At 53.0% G+C, this 16758-nt stretch overlaps 1 protein-coding gene across 4 annotated transcripts in view; it reads right to left on the reverse strand.

Moving 5' to 3' along the window:
* TRAPPC9 (trafficking protein particle complex subunit 9) overlaps positions 1–16176 on the reverse strand; it is a 691224-nt gene extending 675048 nt beyond the window's left edge. For 2 of the 4 annotated variants that reach the window (XM_073590387.1, XM_073590385.1), the window contains exons 1-2: positions 15938–16175; positions 330–930 (exon numbers count right to left, since the gene is read on the reverse strand). In XM_073590387.1, the coding sequence (XP_073446488.1) occupies positions 330–913 (584 nt within the window). In that variant the 5' untranslated portion in view covers positions 914–930; positions 15938–16175. Of the gene's footprint in view, positions 1–329; positions 931–15937 lie in introns of all 4 variants that reach the window. The other 2 variants (XM_073590384.1, XM_073590386.1) reach the window with 2 other exon arrangements.
* Between the last annotated feature and the right edge of the window lie 582 nt (positions 16177–16758).

Genomic DNA, 16758 nt, shown 5'->3' on the forward strand with positions numbered 1-16758 from the left:
AACCAGCAGAATAGTGAGTGCAGCTCTGGAGTATAATACAGGATGTAACTCAGGATCAGTAATGTATGTACACAGTGACGGCACCAGCAGAATAGTGAGTGCAGCTCTGGAGTATAATACAGGATGTAACTCAGGACCAGTAATGTATGTACACAGTGACGGCACCAGCAGAATAGTGAGTGCAGCTCTGGAGTATAATACAGGATGTAACTCAGGACCAGTAATGTATGTACACAGTGACTGCACCTGCCTAGCGGAATATTTTGGGGATTGTGTCACTGAGAATCCACAACGCAGGGTACCTTGGATTTCATTGTAGTGAGACCTACCTGCTGTCAGGATCCAGACCCACAAAATCTTTCTTCTCATAGGGCACATAGAGCAGAGGGATTTTCTCCCCGGACTTCTCGCTCGTCCGGTCCAGCCTTTTACTTTCTAATACAATGAACAAGGACTGGACGAAATCCTCCACCCATTTCTCCACCGATTCGCAGTCTTCGTAGCTGGGGTAGATGGCTACATCAGTTCGAGACTGGTCCTGCAGTTTTTCCTTCAGCCCAAACACAAAGAGTCGGGAGTCGTACAGGGTGGAGCTGTAGACTTCCTTGCTCTGCTCGTATTTGCGCAGAATGGGGGACAGCTCGTTCAGGAGGCCGCACTCTGCCACACAGATGAGGCCCACCACCTTCCGATGGGTCTGGAAATCTCCCCAGTCGTTGTTCTCCACCGGATATTGATGGCGGTAGCGGATGTAGAGGGCACGCTGGGAGTTGCTGGCATTCACTTGAGACACTGAAGAAATGCGTTTGTAGATCTTGAAGAAATTGTCACTTTTCAAGACCCCCACAAACTGGACCACCACTAGGAGGGTCTGGTGGTCCTCGGCACATTGCATGTAATCCGGGACACTCATTCTGCCACCTGAAGATCCTGGGAAGATCGAAAGCAAGACATGATGGAAACTGAAAGACCTGGAACATGTCACCTGATGAAAGGGATTATCTACAAAGGTGAGAGCAAGATATGTGGACGCTCCGCAGGAGAGAGAGAAGGAAGCCAAGGACCAGCACAGAGGTTATATAAACAAGTATGCAAGTAATGACCGAAGGAGGGTAAGGACGGAACGGGGCAGCGAGGGGAGGAGGGACGGAAAGGGGCAGCGAGGGGAGGAGGGACGGAAAGGGGCAACGAGGGAGGGAAAGGGGCAGCCAGGGGAGGAGGGAGGGAAAGGGGCAGCCAGGGGAGGAGGGAGGGAAAGGAGCAGCCAGGGGAGGAGGGAGGGAAAGGAGCAGCCAGGGGAGGAGGGAGGGAAAGGAGCAGCCAGGGGAGGAGGGAGGGAAAGGAGCAGCCAGGGGAGGAGGGAGGGAAAGGAGCAGCCAGGGGAGGAGGGAGGGAAAGGAGCAGCCAGGGGAGGAGGGAGGGAAAGGAGCAGCGAGGGGAGGAGGGAGGGAAAGGAGCAGCGAGGGGAGGAGGGAGGGAAAGGAGCAGCGAGGGGAGGAGGGACGGAAAGGAGCAGCGAGGGGAGGAGGGACGGAAAGGAGCAGCGAGGGGAGGAGGGACGGAAAGGAGCAGCGAGGGGAGGAGGGACGGAAAGGAGCAGCGAGGGGAGGAGGGACGGAAAGGAGCAGCGAGGGGAGGAGGGACGGAAAGGAGCAGCGAGGGGAGGAGGGACGGAAAGGAGCAGCGAGGGGAGGAGGGACGGAAAGGAGCAGCGAGGGGAGGAGGGACGGAAAGGAGCAGCGAGGGGAGGAGGGACGGAAAGGAGCAGCGAGGGGAGGAGGGACGGAAAGGAGCAGCGAGGGGAGGAGGGACGGAAAGGAGCAGCGAGGGGAGGAGGGACGGAAAGGAGCAGCGAGGGGAGGAGGGACGGAAAGGAGCAGCGAGGGGAGGAGGGACGGAAAGGAGCAGCGAGGGGAGGAGGGACGGAAAGGAGCAGCGAGGAGAGTGCTCCTGCACTGTAAATAAAAACAATAATTAAAAGAAAAACGTTGTGGGTTCCCCCCTATTTTTGATAATGAGCCAGACATAACTCACAGCTGGGTGTTGGTATTCTCAGGCTGGTAAGCCGGTGGTGGGCTTGATGTCACTGGACAATACAAAGGTAACATCAACCCCACAAATATGAACCCCACTTGCTACCGCTAGAGGGCAAGTCGGAAGAGCCGGACAAAGCGCCAGAATTGGCGCATCTAATAGATGTGCCTTTTCTGGGCAGCTATTTTTAGGCTGGGGGGGTCAATATCTATGGCACCTTACCAGCCTGCAGGGGTAGGCTGATGGGAGTAATAGTCCCATCAGACGCCGCCTGCTGTCTGTTTTATTACTTAAATTTAACTCTCATCATTCTGCCCTGCTCGCGACGATCGCTGTCAGAGCAGGGGAGAATGATGAGAGCTGTGTTCAGCACCCGGCGCCGGGGAACAGCGCTAACTGTAGTGATGAGGCACACGCATGCCACATGTGTGCCGCAAGTATTACACACACTGACATCTCCGATACCGGAAATAACAGGACGTGCGAAAGAGGCGTTATAGCGGGTTTTTCTTTTTGGCTGCTGTCACACGCTAAAAGATTCTTTTTATGGCAAAAAATTGTTTTTGCATCACTACATTTTGAGAGCTATAATTTTTCCATATTTTGGCCCACAGAATCATGTGAGGTCTTGTTTTTTGCGGGATGAGTTGACATTTTTATTGGTACCATTTTCGGGCACGTGAAATTTTTTGATAGCTTTCTATTCCGATTCTTGGGAAGCAGAATGAACAAAAACCAGCATTTCATGAATTTCTTTTGGGGGGGGGGGCGTTTACACCGTTCCGCATGCGGTAAGATTGATAAAGCGGTTTTATTCTTCGGGTCAGTACGATTGCAGCGATACCTCATTTGCCTTTTTTTATGTTTTGGCGCTTTTATACTATAAAAACAATTTTATATAAAAAATAATTATATTTGCATCGCTTTATTCTACGAGCTATAACTTTTTTATTTTTTCGCTGATGATGCTGTGTGGCGGCTCATTTTTTGCAGGACAAGCTGACGTTTTCAGCGGTACCATGTTTATTTATATTAGTCTTTTTGATCGCGTGTTATTCCACTTTTTGTTCGGTGGTATGATGATAAAGCATTGCTTTTTGCCTTGTTTTTTATGGTGTTCACTAAAGGGGTTAACTAGTGGGACAGTTTTAAAGGTTGGGTCGTTGCGGATGCAGCGATACTAAATATGTGTACTTTTATTGTTTACATTTTTTTTCATTCAAATTTATTTAGTGATAGAATAAATATTGATTTTATTATTTTTTAAAAATATTTTTACAATTATTTAAAAAAATTTTTTTTACCTTTTTCTGACTTTTTTTTTTACTTTGTTCCACTATGGGACAATCATTTTTTGCAGACTGATCGCTTCTATAGCATGCAGATGAAGCAGCATCTGCATGCTATATAAGCTGTCAGCTGTGCACTGACCTAAGAGACTTACTGATCATGCACTGCGCATGTCAGGAAGTTTCTTAGCTCTGATAACCCAGATGACGTCATTGGGTTACCATGGGAGCGATCGGGACCCCGTGTCACGCTGCGGGGTCTCCAATCCAAAGGCAGAGCTGTCTGTCAGACCTCTGCCTGCTCCCGGAATGCTGCGATCGTGTTTAATCACAGCATTTCGGGGGTTAAAGTTCCGGGAGCAGTCTGTGACCACTTCTGGCACTTAGTGCCGGGTGTCAGCTGTGAGAATCAGTTGATACCTGGCGGCGATCGGCCGCACATCCTCCGAGTGCGCGGTGATCGCTATGACGTACTATTCTGTCCATAGTCAGACAGGCCCTGGGCACATGGACATGAAAGTACGTTGGATGGCAGAGAAGGATTAAGGAAACCAGAATGGATGAACACAGAACTTAAAGGGAATCTGTCACCTTATTTTTGGCCTTGCAGCTGCCGGCATAGACATCAGGGGCTTATCTACATCTTTCTGTAATGCTGTAGATAAGCCCCCGATGTAACCTGAAAGAGAAGAAAAATGAGTTATATAAGGGTATGTGCACACGTAGTTTTTTGGGTGTGCGGAGTTTGGAGAGAAAACCGCAGGTAAATCCGCAGGACAAAAGTCATGCGGTTTATCTGCGGCTTTGCACCTCATAATGGATGAGGTGTAAAACTGCAGCGTTTCTGCACCAAACAATTGACATGCTGCGGATTGTAAACCGCAGCAAAACCGCGCGGAAAAATCTGCAGCATATGCACTGCTTTTTTAAATTTCCATAGGAAATAAAGGTACTGTACAATGCAGCAGAATCCGCACCATGTGCACATACCCTTATACTCACCGAGGTGGGAGGTCCAGTCCGATGGGTGTTGCCGTCCCGTCCGGCGCCTCCCTTCTTCATGCGATGACGTCCTCTTCTCCCATCCTGTAATGGCTCCGGCGCAGGCGCACTGCTCTGTTGAGGGCAGAGCAGAATTCTGCAGTGCGCAGACGCCAGACCTCCCCCGACGCCTGTGCACTGCAGGACTCTGCTCTGCCCTCAACAGAGCAGTGCGCCTGCGCCATTACAGGACGGGACAAGAGGACGTCATCGCATGAAGAAGGGAGGCGCCGGACGGGACGGCGACACCCATCGGACCGCCCTCCTCGGTGAGTATAATATAACGTGTTTTTCTTCTCTTTCAGGGTACAACGGAGGCTTATCTACAGCATTACAGAATGCATTACAGAATGCTGTAGATAAGCCCCCGATGTCTATGCCAGCAGCTGCAAGGCCAAACAAAAGGGGACAGATTCCCTTTAAAAGTGTGTTGAAAAGGAAGAAAAACGTTTATCAAATGGAAAGAAGGAGGTATATATAAAGAAGAATACAATGCTGTCTGCAGAGCCTGCAGGGCACGGGCCAGATTACTAGTGTCTGGGACTTTATGGAAATACAAGCACTATATGGCAGGTAACTGCAGCTCACCTGCCTGTTTTGCCCGACGCTGTTCTTCCCCTGCACAGAGATGTCACAGACCGCTCCTCCCGGGAATTCAGCTGACGTGACAGAGCAGGACTTCCAACATCGTTCTGATTGACAACCGGCTCCCCCAATTAGAAAGCGGGATCCTGCTATCAATCAGAATGATGTTGGGAGTCCTGCCCGGTGGATAGAGCGGAGTGGAACAGAAGCCTCCGCTCTGTAGCCTTAACGTCAGCAGAGGCTCCTGAATCCCCGGCAGGAGCGATCTGTGACATCTCTGTGCCGGGAGAGAACAGTGCCGAGCACAACAGGCAGGTGAGCTGCAATTTGCCAGGGACACTGAATCTGCATTTTGGCACCGATAAAGTGTCCCAAACCTCAGGTCCCAGGAGGCATTAGCCGCGCTCAACAGATCTGTCAACTTTCACAAAAGTCCAGCAGGTTCTGCCCTTTTTCTGGAAACCTCCTGGGAGAGATGGTGAATACGGGCGAGACAGACGGATGGAGAATAGATGTCTGAGAAGAGAACCCTTATAATGAACATATATTCCAGAGCCAGTACAAAAATCAGGGGTCCCGGACCCCACCGTGCAACCTGATAACTGGTGTGCAGCACCTACAGGGGGGTCCTTAAGTCAAAGGGTCCACACCATGCAGGGATCCGTTATTACAGAGCAGCAAGAGGGCCCTTATGTGCAGAGTATTCAGGGGCCCCGTAATGCAGGTGGCACACCGAGTCCCAGCAGAGCGCAACAGCAATGGATACAGATTTATAATGGAATGGGCCTTATAACAAGGCACCGGTGTAAGGGCCACAGTGATGGTACCAGGGGCCCCAGCAGGTGCTGTACTCAGCTCCTATATATCAGGGGATCCAGGTGCTGTAGTTCCTCAGCTCCTCTAAATCAGGTGTAAGGGCAACATAGTGATGGCATCAGGGGCCCCAGCTGCTGCAGTTACTCAGCTCCGATATATCAGGTGTAGGGGTCACATAGTGATGGTGTCAGGGGCCCCAGCTGCTGCAGTTACTCAGCTCCGATATACCAGGTGTAAGGGCCACATAGTGATGGTGTCAGGGGCCCCAACTGCTGCAGTTACTCAGCTCCGATATATCAGGTGTAAGGGCCACATAGTGATGGTGTCAGGGGCCCCAGCTGCTGCAGTTACTCAGCTCCTATATATCAGGTGTAAGGGCCACATAGTGATGGTGTCAGGGGCCCCATAGGCTGCAGTTACTCAGCTCCGATATATCAGGGGTAAGGGCCACATAGTGATGGTGTCAGGGGCCCCAGCTGCTGCAGTTACTCAGCACCTATATATCAGGTGTAGGGGCCACATAGTGATGGTGTCAGGGGCCCCAGCTGCTGCAGTTACTCAGCTCCGATATATCAGGTGTAAGGGCCACATAGTGATGGTGTCAGGGGCCCCATAGGCTGCAGTTACTCAGCTCCTATATATCAGGCGTAGGGGCCACATAGTGATGGTGTCAGGGGCCTCAGCTGCTGCAGTTACTCAGCTCCTATATATCAGGTGTAGGGGCCACATAGTGATGGTGTCAGGGGCCCCAGGTGCTGTAGTTACTCAGCTCCTATATATCAGGTGTAGGGGCCACATAGTGATGGTGTCAGGGGCCCCAGCTGCTGCAGCAACTCAGCTCCTATATATCAGGTGTAGGGGCCACATAGTGATGGTGTCAGGGGCCCCAGCTGCTGCAGTTACTCAGCTCCTATATATCAGGTGTGAGGGCCACATAGTGATGGTGTCAGGGGCCCCAGCTGCTGCAGTTACTCAGCTCTGATATATCAGGTGTAGGGGCCACATAGTGATGGTGTCAGGGGCCCCAGCTGCTGCAGTTACTCAGCTCCTATATATCAGGTGTAGGGGCCACATAGTGATGGTGTCAGGGGCCCCAGCTGCTGCAGTTACTCAGCTCCGATATATCAGGTGTAAGGGCCACATAGTGATGGTGTCAGGGGCCCCAGCTGCTGCAGTTACTAAGCTCCTATATATCAGGTGTAGGGACCACATAGTGATGGTGTCAGGGGCCCCAGCTGCTGCAGTTACTCAGCTCCTATATATCAGGTGTAGGGGCCACATAGTGATGGTATCAGGGGCCCCAGCTGCTGCAGTTACTCAGCTCCTATATATCAGGTGTGGGGGTCACATAGTGATGGTGTCAGGGGCCCCAGGTGCTGCAGTTACTCAGCTCCGATATATCAGGTGTAGGGGCCACATAGTGATGGTGTCAGGGGCCCCAGGTGCTACAGTTACTCAGCTTCTATATATCAGGTGTAGGGGCCACATAATGATGGTGTCAGGGGCCCCAGCTGCTGCAGTTACTCAGCTCCTATATATCAGGTGTAGGGGCCACATAGTGATGGTGTCAGGGGCCCCAGGTGCTGCAGTTACTCAGCTCCTATATATCAGGTGTAGGGGCCACATAGTGATGGTGTCAGGGGCCCCAGCTGCTGCAGTTACTCAGCTCCTATATATCAGGTGTAGGGGCCACATAGTGATGGTGTCAGGGGCCCCAGCTGCTGCAGTTACTCAGCTCCGATATATCAGGTGTAGGGGCCACATAGTGATGGTGTCAGGGGCCCCAGCTGCTGCAGTTACTCAGCTCCGATATATCAGGTGTTGGGGCCACATACTGATGGTGTCAGGGGCCCCAGGTGCTGCAGTTACTCAGCTCCTATATATCAGGGGTAAGGGTCACAGTGATGGTATCAGGGGATCCAGGTGCTGTAGTTCCTCAGCTCCTCTAAATCAGGTGTAAGGGCAACATAGTGATGGCATCAGGGGCCCCAGCTGCTGCAGTTACTCAGCTCCGATATATCAGGTGTAGGGGTCACATAGTGATGGTGTCAGGGGCCCCAGCTGCTGCAGTTACTCAGCTCCGATATACCAGGTGTAAGGGCCACATAGTGATGGTGTCAGGGGCCCCAACTGCTGCAGTTACTCAGCTCCGATATATCAGGTGTAAGGGCCACATAGTGATGGTGTCAGGGGCCCCAGCTGCTGCAGTTACTCAGCTCCTATATATCAGGTGTAAGGGCCACATAGTGATGGTGTCAGGGGCCCCATAGGCTGCAGTTACTCAGCTCCGATATATCAGGGGTAAGGGCCACATAGTGATGGTGTCAGGGGCCCCAGCTGCTGCAGTTACTCAGCACCTATATATCAGGTGTAGGGGCCACATAGTGATGGTGTCAGGGGCCCCAGCTGCTGCAGTTACTCAGCTCCGATATATCAGGTGTAAGGGCCACATAGTGATGGTGTCAGGGGCCCCATAGGCTGCAGTTACTCAGCTCCTATATATCAGGCGTAGGGGCCACATAGTGATGGTGTCAGGGGCCCCAGCTGCTGCAGTTACTCAGCTCCTATATATCAGGTGTAGGGGCCACATAGTGATGGTGTCAGGGGCCCCAGGTGCTGTAGTTACTCAGCTCCTATATATCAGGTGTAGGGGCCACATAGTGATGGTGTCAGGGGCCCCAGCTGCTGCAGCAACTCAGCTCCTATATATCAGGTGTAGGGGCCACATAGTGATGGTGTCAGGGGCCCCAGCTGCTGCAGTTACTCAGCTCCTATATATCAGGTGTGAGGGCCACATAGTGATGGTGTCAGGGGCCCCAGCTGCTGCAGTTACTCAGCTCTGATATATCAGGTGTAGGGGCCACATAGTGATGGTGTCAGGGGCCCCAGCTGCTGCAGTTACTCAGCTCCTATATATCAGGTGTAGGGGCCACATAGTGATGGTGTCAGGGGCCCCAGCTGCTGCAGTTACTCAGCTCCGATATATCAGGTGTAAGGGCCACATAGTGATGGTGTCAGGGGCCCCAGCTGCTGCAGTTACTAAGCTCCTATATATCAGGTGTAGGGACCACATAGTGATGGTGTCAGGGGCCCCAGCTGCTGCAGTTACTCAGCTCCTATATATCAGGTGTAGGGGCCACATAGTGATGGTATCAGGGGCCCCAGCTGCTGCAGTTACTCAGCTCCTATATATCAGGTGTGGGGGTCACATAGTGATGGTGTCAGGGGCCCCAGGTGCTGCAGTTACTCAGCTCCGATATATCAGGTGTAGGGGCCACATAGTGATGGTGTCAGGGGCCCCAGGTGCTACAGTTACTCAGCTTCTATATATCAGGTGTAGGGGCCACATAATGATGGTGTCAGGGGCCCCAGCTGCTGCAGTTACTCAGCTCCTATATATCAGGTGTAGGGGCCACATAGTGATGGTGTCAGGGGCCCCAGGTGCTGCAGTTACTCAGCTCCTATATATCAGGTGTAGGGGCCACATAGTGATGGTGTCAGGGGCCCCAGCTGCTGCAGTTACTCAGCTCCTATATATCAGGTGTAGGGGCCACATAGTGATGGTGTCAGGGGCCCCAGCTGCTGCAGTTACTCAGCTCCGATATATCAGGTGTAGGGGCCACATAGTGATGGTGTCAGGGGCCCCAGCTGCTGCAGTTACTCAGCTCCGATATATCAGGTGTTGGGGCCACATACTGATGGTGTCAGGGGCCCCAGGTGCTGCAGTTACTCAGCTCCTATATATCAGGTGTAGGGGCCACATAGTGATGGTGTCAGGGGCCCCAGCTGCTGCAGTTACTCAGCTCCTATATATCAGGTGTAGGGGCCACATAGTGATGGTGTCAGGGGCCCCAGCTGCTGCAGTTACTCAGCTCCTATATATCAGGTGTAGGGGCCACATAGTGATGGTGTCAGGGGCCCCAGCTGCTGCAGTTACTCAGCTCCTATATATCAGGTGTAGGGGCCACATAGTGATGGTGTCAGGGGCCCCAGCTGCTGCAGTTACTCAGCTCCGATATATCAGGTGTAGGGGCCACATAGTGATGGTGTCAGGGGCCCCAGCTGCTGCAGTTACTCAGCTCCTATATATCAGGTGTAAGGGCCACATAGTGATGGTGTCAGGGGCCCCAGCTGCTGCAGTTACTCAGCTCCTATATATCAGGTGTTGGGGCCACATAGTGATGGTGTCAGGGGCCCCAGCTGCTGCAGTTACTCAGCTCCTATATATCAGGTGTAGGGGCCACATAGTGATGGTGTCAGGGGCCCCAGCTGCTGCAGTTACTCAGCTCCTATATATCAGGTGTAGGGGCCACATAGTGATGGTGTCAGGGGCCCCAGCTGCTGCAGTTACTCAGCTCCTATATATCAGGTGTAGGGGCCACATAGTGATGGTGTCAGGGGCCCCAGGTGAGGCAGTTACTCAGCTCCTATATATCAGGTGTTGGGGCCACATAGTGATGGTGTCAGGGGCCCCAGGTGCTGCAGTTACTCAGCTTCTCTATATCAGGTGTAGGGGCCACATAGTGATGGTGTCAGGGGCCCCAGCTGCTGCAGTTACTCAGCTCCTATATATCAGGTGTAGGGGCCACATAGTGATGGTGTCAGGGGCCCCAGGTGCAGCAGTTACTCAGCTCCTATATATCAGGTGTTGGGGCCACATAGTGATGGTGTCAGGGGCCCCAGGTGCTGCAGTTACTCAGCTCCTATATATCAGGTGTAAGGGCCACATAGTGATGGTGTCAGGGGCCCCAGCTGCTGCAGTTACTCAGCTCCTATATATCAGGTGTAAGGGCCACATAGTGATGGTGTCAGGGGCCCCAGCTGCTGCAGTTACTCAGCTCCTCTATATCAGGTGTAGGGGCCACATAGTGATGGTGTCAGGGGCCCCAGCTGCTGCAGTTACTCAGCTCCTATATATCAGGTGTAGGGGCCACATAGTGATGGTGTCAGGGGCCCCAGGTGCAGCAGTTACTCAGCTCCTATATATCAGGTGTTGGGGCCACATAGTGATGGTGTCAGGGGCCCCAGGTGCTGCAGTTACTCAGCTCCTATATATCAGGTGTAAGGGCCACATAGTGATGGTGTCAGGGGCCCCAGCTGCTGCAGTTACTCAGCTCCTATATATCAGGTGTAAGGGCCACATAGTGATGGTGTCAGGGGCCCCAGCTGCTGCAGTTACTCAGCACCTATATATCAGGTGTAGGGGCCACATAGTGATGGTGTCAGGGGCCCCAGCTGCTGCAGTTACTCAGCTCCTATATATCAGGTGTAGGGGCCACATAGTGATGGTGTCAGGGGCCCCAGGTGCTGTAGTTACTCAACTCCTATATATCAGGTGTAGGGGCCACATAGTGATGGTGTCAGGGGCCCCAGCTAATGCAGTTACTCAGCTCCTATATATCAGGTGTAGGGGTCACATAGTGATGGTGTAAGGGGCCCCAGCTGCTGCAGTTACTCAGCTCCTATATATCAGGTGTTGGGGCCACATAGTGATGGTGTCAGGGGCCCCAGCTGCTGCAGTTACTCAGCTCTGATATATCAGGTATAGGGGCCACATAGTGATGGTGTCAGGGGCCCCAGCTGCTGCAGTTACTCAGCTCCTATATATCAGGTGTAGGGGCCACATAGTGATGGTGTCAGGGGCCCCAGCTGCTGCAGTTACTCAGCTCCGATATATCAGGTGTAAGGGCCACATAGTGATGGTGTCAGGGGCCCCAGCTGCTGCAGTTACTAAGCTCCTATATATCAGGTGTAGGGACCACATAGTGATGGTGTCAGGGGCCCCAGCTGCTGCAGTTACTCAGCTCCTATATATCATGTGTAGGGGCCACATAGTGATGGTATCAGGGGCCCCAGCTGCTGCAGTTACTCAGCTCCTATATATCAGGTGTAGGGGTCACATAGTGATGGTGTCAGGGGCCCCAGGTGCTGCAGTTACTCAGCTCCGATATATCAGGTGTAGGGGCCACATAGTGATGGTGTCAGGGGCCCCAGGTGCTACAGTTACTCAGCTCCTATATATCAGGTGTAGGGGCCACATAATGATGGTGTCAGGGGCCCCAGCTGCTGCAGTTACTCAGCTCCTATATATCAGGTGTAGGGGCCACATAGTGATGGTGTCAGGGGCCCCAGCTGGTGCAGTTACTCAGCTCCGATATATCAGGTGTAAGGGCCACATAGTGATGGTGTCAGGGGCCCCAGGTGCTGTAGTTACTCAGCTCCTATATATCAGGTGTTGGGGCCACATAGTGATGGTGTCAGGGGCCCCAGGTGCTACAGTTACTCAGCTCCTATATATCAGGTGTTGGGGCCACATAGTGATGGTGTCAGGGGCCCCAGCTGCTGCAGTTACTCAGCTCCGATATATCAGGTGTTGGGGCCACATAGTGATGGTGTCAGGGGCCCCAGCTGCTGCAGTTACTCAGCTCCTATATATCAGGTGTAGGGGCCACATAGTGATGGTGTCAGGGGCCCCAGCTGCTGCAGTTACTCAGCTCCTATATATCAGGTGTAGGGGCCTCATAGTGATGGTGTCAGAGGCCCCAGCTGCTGCAGTTACTCAGCTCCTATATATCAGGTGTAGGGGCCACATAGTGATGGTGTCAGGGGCCCCAGGTGCTGCAGTTACTCAGCTCCGATATATCAGGTGTAGGGGCCACATAGTGATGGTGTCAGGGGCCCCAGGTGCTGCAGTTACTCAGCTCCTATATATCAGGTGTAGGGGCCACATAGTGATGGTGTCAGGGGCCCCAGGTGCTGTAGTTACTCAGCTCCTATATATCAGGTGTAGGGGCCACATAGTGATGGTGTCAGGGGCCCCAGGTGCTGTAGTTACTCAGCTCCTATATATCAGGTGTTGGGGCCACATAGTGATGGTGTCAGGGGCCCCAGCTGCTGCAGTTACTCAGCTCCGATATATCAGGTGTAAGGGCCACATAGTGATGGTGTCAGGGGCCCCAGGTGCTGTAGTTACTCAGCTCCTATATATCAGGTGTTGGGGCCACATAGTGATGGTGTCAGGGGCCCCAGCTGCTGCAGTTACTCAGCTCCGATATATCAGGTGTAAGGGCCACATAGTGATGGTGTCAGGGGCCCCAGGTGCTGTAGTTACTCAGCTCCTATATATCAGGTGTTGGGGCCACATAGTGATGGTGTCAGGGGCCCCAGCTGCTGCAGTTACTCAGCTCCGATATATCAGGTGTAGGGGCCACATAGTGATGGTGTCAGGGGCCCCAGGTGCTGTAGTTACTCAGCTCCTATATATCAGGTGTAGGGGCCACATAGTGATGGTGTCAGGGGCCCCAGCTGCTGCAGTTACTCAGCTCCGATATATCAGGTGTAAGGGCCACATAGTGATGGTGTCAGGGGCCCCAGGTGCTGCAGTTACTCAGCTCCTATATATCAGGTGTAGGGGCCACATAGTGATGGTGTCAGGGGCCCCAGCTGCTGCAGTTACTCAGCTCCGATATATCAGGTGTAAGGGCCACATAGTGATGGTGTCAGGGGCCCCAGGTGCTGTAGTTACTCAGCTCCTATATATCAGGTGTAGGGGCCACATAGTGATGGTGTCAGGGGCCCCAGGTGCTGCAGTTACTCAGCTCCTATATATCAGGTGTTGGGGCCACATAGTGATGGTGTCAGGGGCCCCAGGTGCTGCAGTTACTCAGCTCCTATATATCAGGTGTTGGGGCCACATAGTGATGGTGTCAGGGGCCCCAGGTGCTGCAGTTACTCAGCTCCTATATATCAGGTGTAGGGGCCACATAGTGATGGTGTCAGGGGCCCCAGGTGCTGCAGTTACTCAGCTCCTATATATCAGGTGTTGGGGCCACATAGTGATGGTGTCAGGGGCCCCAGGTGCTGCAGTTACTCAGCTCCTATATATCAGGTGTTGGGGCCACATAGTGATGGTGTCAGGGGCCCCAGGTGCTGCAGTTACTCAGCTCCTATATATCAGGTGTAGGGGCCACATAGTGATGGTGTCAGGGGCCCCAGGTGCTGCAGTTACTCAGCTCCTATATATCAGGTGTAGGGGCCACATAGTGATGGTGTCAGGGGCCCCAGGTGCTGCAGTTACTCAGCTCCTATATATCAGGTGTAGGGGCCACATAGTGATGGTGTCAGGGGCCCCAGCTGCTGCAGTTACTCAGCTCCTATATATCAGGTGTTGGGGCCACATAGTGATGGTGTCAGGGGCCCCAGCTGCTGCAGTTACTCAGCTCCTATATATCAGGTGTAGGGGCCACATAGTGATGGTGTCAGGGGCCCCAGGTGCTGTAGTTACTCAGCTCCTATATATCAGGTGTAGGGGCCACATAGTGATGGTGTCAGGGGCCCCAGCTGCTGCAGTTACTCAGCTCCTATATATCAGGTGTAAGGGCCACATAGTGATGGTGTCAGGGGCCCCAGGTGCTGCAGTTACTCAGCTCCTATATATCAGGTGTTGGGGCCACATAGTGATGGTGTCAGGGGCCCCAGGTGCTGCAGTTACTCAGCTCCTATATATCAGGTGTAAGGGCCACATAGTGATGGTGTCAGGGGCCCCAGGTGCTGCAGTTACTCAGCTCCTATATATCAGGTGTAGGGGCCACATAGTGATGGTGTCAGGGGCCCCAGCTGCTGCAGTTACTCAGCTCCTATATATCAGGTGTAAGGGCCACATAGTGATGGTGTCAGGGGCCCCAGGTGCTGCAGTTACTCAGCTCCGATATATCAGGTGTAGGGGCCTCATAGTGATGGTGTCAGGGGCCCCAGCTGCTGCAGTTACTCAGCTCCTATATATCAGGTGTAAGGGCCACATAGTGATGGTGTCAGGGGCCCCATAGGCTGCAGTTACTCAGCTCCGATATATCAGGGGTAAGGGCCACATAGTGATGGTGTCAGGGGCCCCAGCTGCTGCAGTTACTCAGCACCTATATATCAGGTGTAGGGGCCACATAGTGATGGTGTCAGGGGCCCCAGCTGCTGCAGTTACTCAGCTCCGATATATCAGGTGTAAGGGCCACATAGTGATGGTGTCAGGGGCCCCATAGGCTGCAGTTACTCAGCTCCTATATATCAGGCGTAGGGGCCACATAGTGATGGTGTCAGGGGCCCCAGCTGCTGCAGTTACTCAGCTCCTATATATCAGGTGTAGGGGCCACATAGTGATGGTGTCAGGGGCCCCAGGTGCTGTAGTTACTCAGCTCCTATATATCAGGTGTAGGGGCCACATAGTGATGGTGTCAGGGGCCCCAGCTGCTGCAGCAACTCAGCTCCTATATATCAGGTGTAGGGGCCACATAGTGATGGTGTCAGGGGCCCCAGCTGCTGCAGTTACTCAGCTCCTATATATCAGGTGTGAGGGCCACATAGTGATGGTGTCAGGGGCCCCAGCTGCTGCAGTTACTCAGCTCTGATATATCAGGTGTAGGGGCCACATAGTGATGGTGTCAGGGGCCCCAGCTGCTGCAGTTACTCAGCTCCTATATATCAGGTGTAGGGGCCACATAGTGATGGTGTCAGGGGCCCCAGCTGCTGCAGTTACTCAGCTCCGATATATCAGGTGTAAGGGCCACATAGTGATGGTGTCAGGGGCCCCAGCTGCTGCAGTTACTAAGCTCCTATATATCAGGTGTTGGGGCCACATAGTGATGGTGTCAGGGGCCCCAGCTGCTGCAGTTACTCAGCTCCTATATATCAGGTGTAAGGGCCACATAGTGATGGTGTCAGGGGCCCCAGGTGCTGCAGTTACTCAGCTCCTATATATCAGGTGTAGGGGCCACATAGTGATGGTGTCAGGGGCCCCAGCTGCTGCAGTTACTCAGCTCCTATATATCAGGTGTAAGGGCCACATAGTGATGGTGTCAGGGGCCCCAGCTGCTGCAGTTACTCAGCTCCTATATATCAGGTGTAGGGGCCACATAGTGATGGTGTCAGGGGCCCCAGGTGCTGCAGTTACTCAGCTCCTATATATCAGGTGTAGGGGCCACATAGTGATGGTGTCAGGGGCCCCAGCTGCTGCAGTTACTCAGCTCACAGATCGGCTGTGAGGGTCGCGCACAGACCCCAGGACACAGCAGTGAGGGTCGCACCACGGAGAGGGACACAGGGGCCCCTGATGAGCCCATAACAACCTGCACTGCGGCGATGCGACCAGCAGGGGGCAGCGTGCACAGCAGCCAATCACCCACCTGTCTCTCTGCTCCTCTCTCACAACACTGCCTGCCACTTCCGGCTTCCGAAGGCGGAGGCGGAGTCACGCCTACCACTCCACCGGGCGGCGGGGGGGTGTAACTACACAACCTGCTGTCACTCTGCCCCGTCACTGAGCGCAGCCGCAGCTTTACTTCACCCATCACTTCATTACATGGCTGCACTTATACCGTACAATCGCTAACAACGTTATTCTCCTCAGCTCCCCCTCAGGTCTAGACAATGTTGGTATCTTCCAAAGCGCGACGATTGGAGCAGAGCAGCCGGCTCCCAGAATTGTATTTTCACTGGGACCCAATCATATTTTACCATGTTGACGCGTCATCAGTTACTAAGACGAAAACGAGCAGGCTGAGCTGATGCTGCGCTGATCAGCCACTAGATGGCGCTGTAGCTGAGCACAGGACAGGCTGCGCCTTTACAAGCTCAAAATGGCTGAGGCTGGAGTTGATTTCTTATTCGGCAATTTTTTCTTTTCTGTTTTTTATAGGTTTAACAAAAAAAAAAAAAAAATCACAACAATAACTGTTCTGTGTATTCATGGTGTGATATCAGTGGCTCAAAGTCATTTAACCCCGTAAAAACACAATCTGTGAAAATCGTCTGTCTGCCCACTTTGATGCCAGTTTTGATGCCCAGAATCCATTAGGCCCAGGCTGGAGGGTCCTGGTTTTGATGTGGGGCTCCCTGTTCTATATGTCTGCACTGTGTTATCAGTGGCTCAAAGTCACTTAAACCTTTCATTAACCCCCTTCGGTGCCCACTTTGATGCCCATTTTTGTGCAAGTTTTATCATTTT

Source organism: Dendrobates tinctorius, unplaced genomic scaffold, assembly GCF_039654945.1.
Source record: "Dendrobates tinctorius isolate UK_male_01 unplaced genomic scaffold, ASM3965494v1 ptg000116l, whole genome shotgun sequence".
Classification (NCBI taxonomy): domain Eukaryota; kingdom Metazoa; phylum Chordata; class Amphibia; order Anura; family Dendrobatidae; genus Dendrobates; species Dendrobates tinctorius.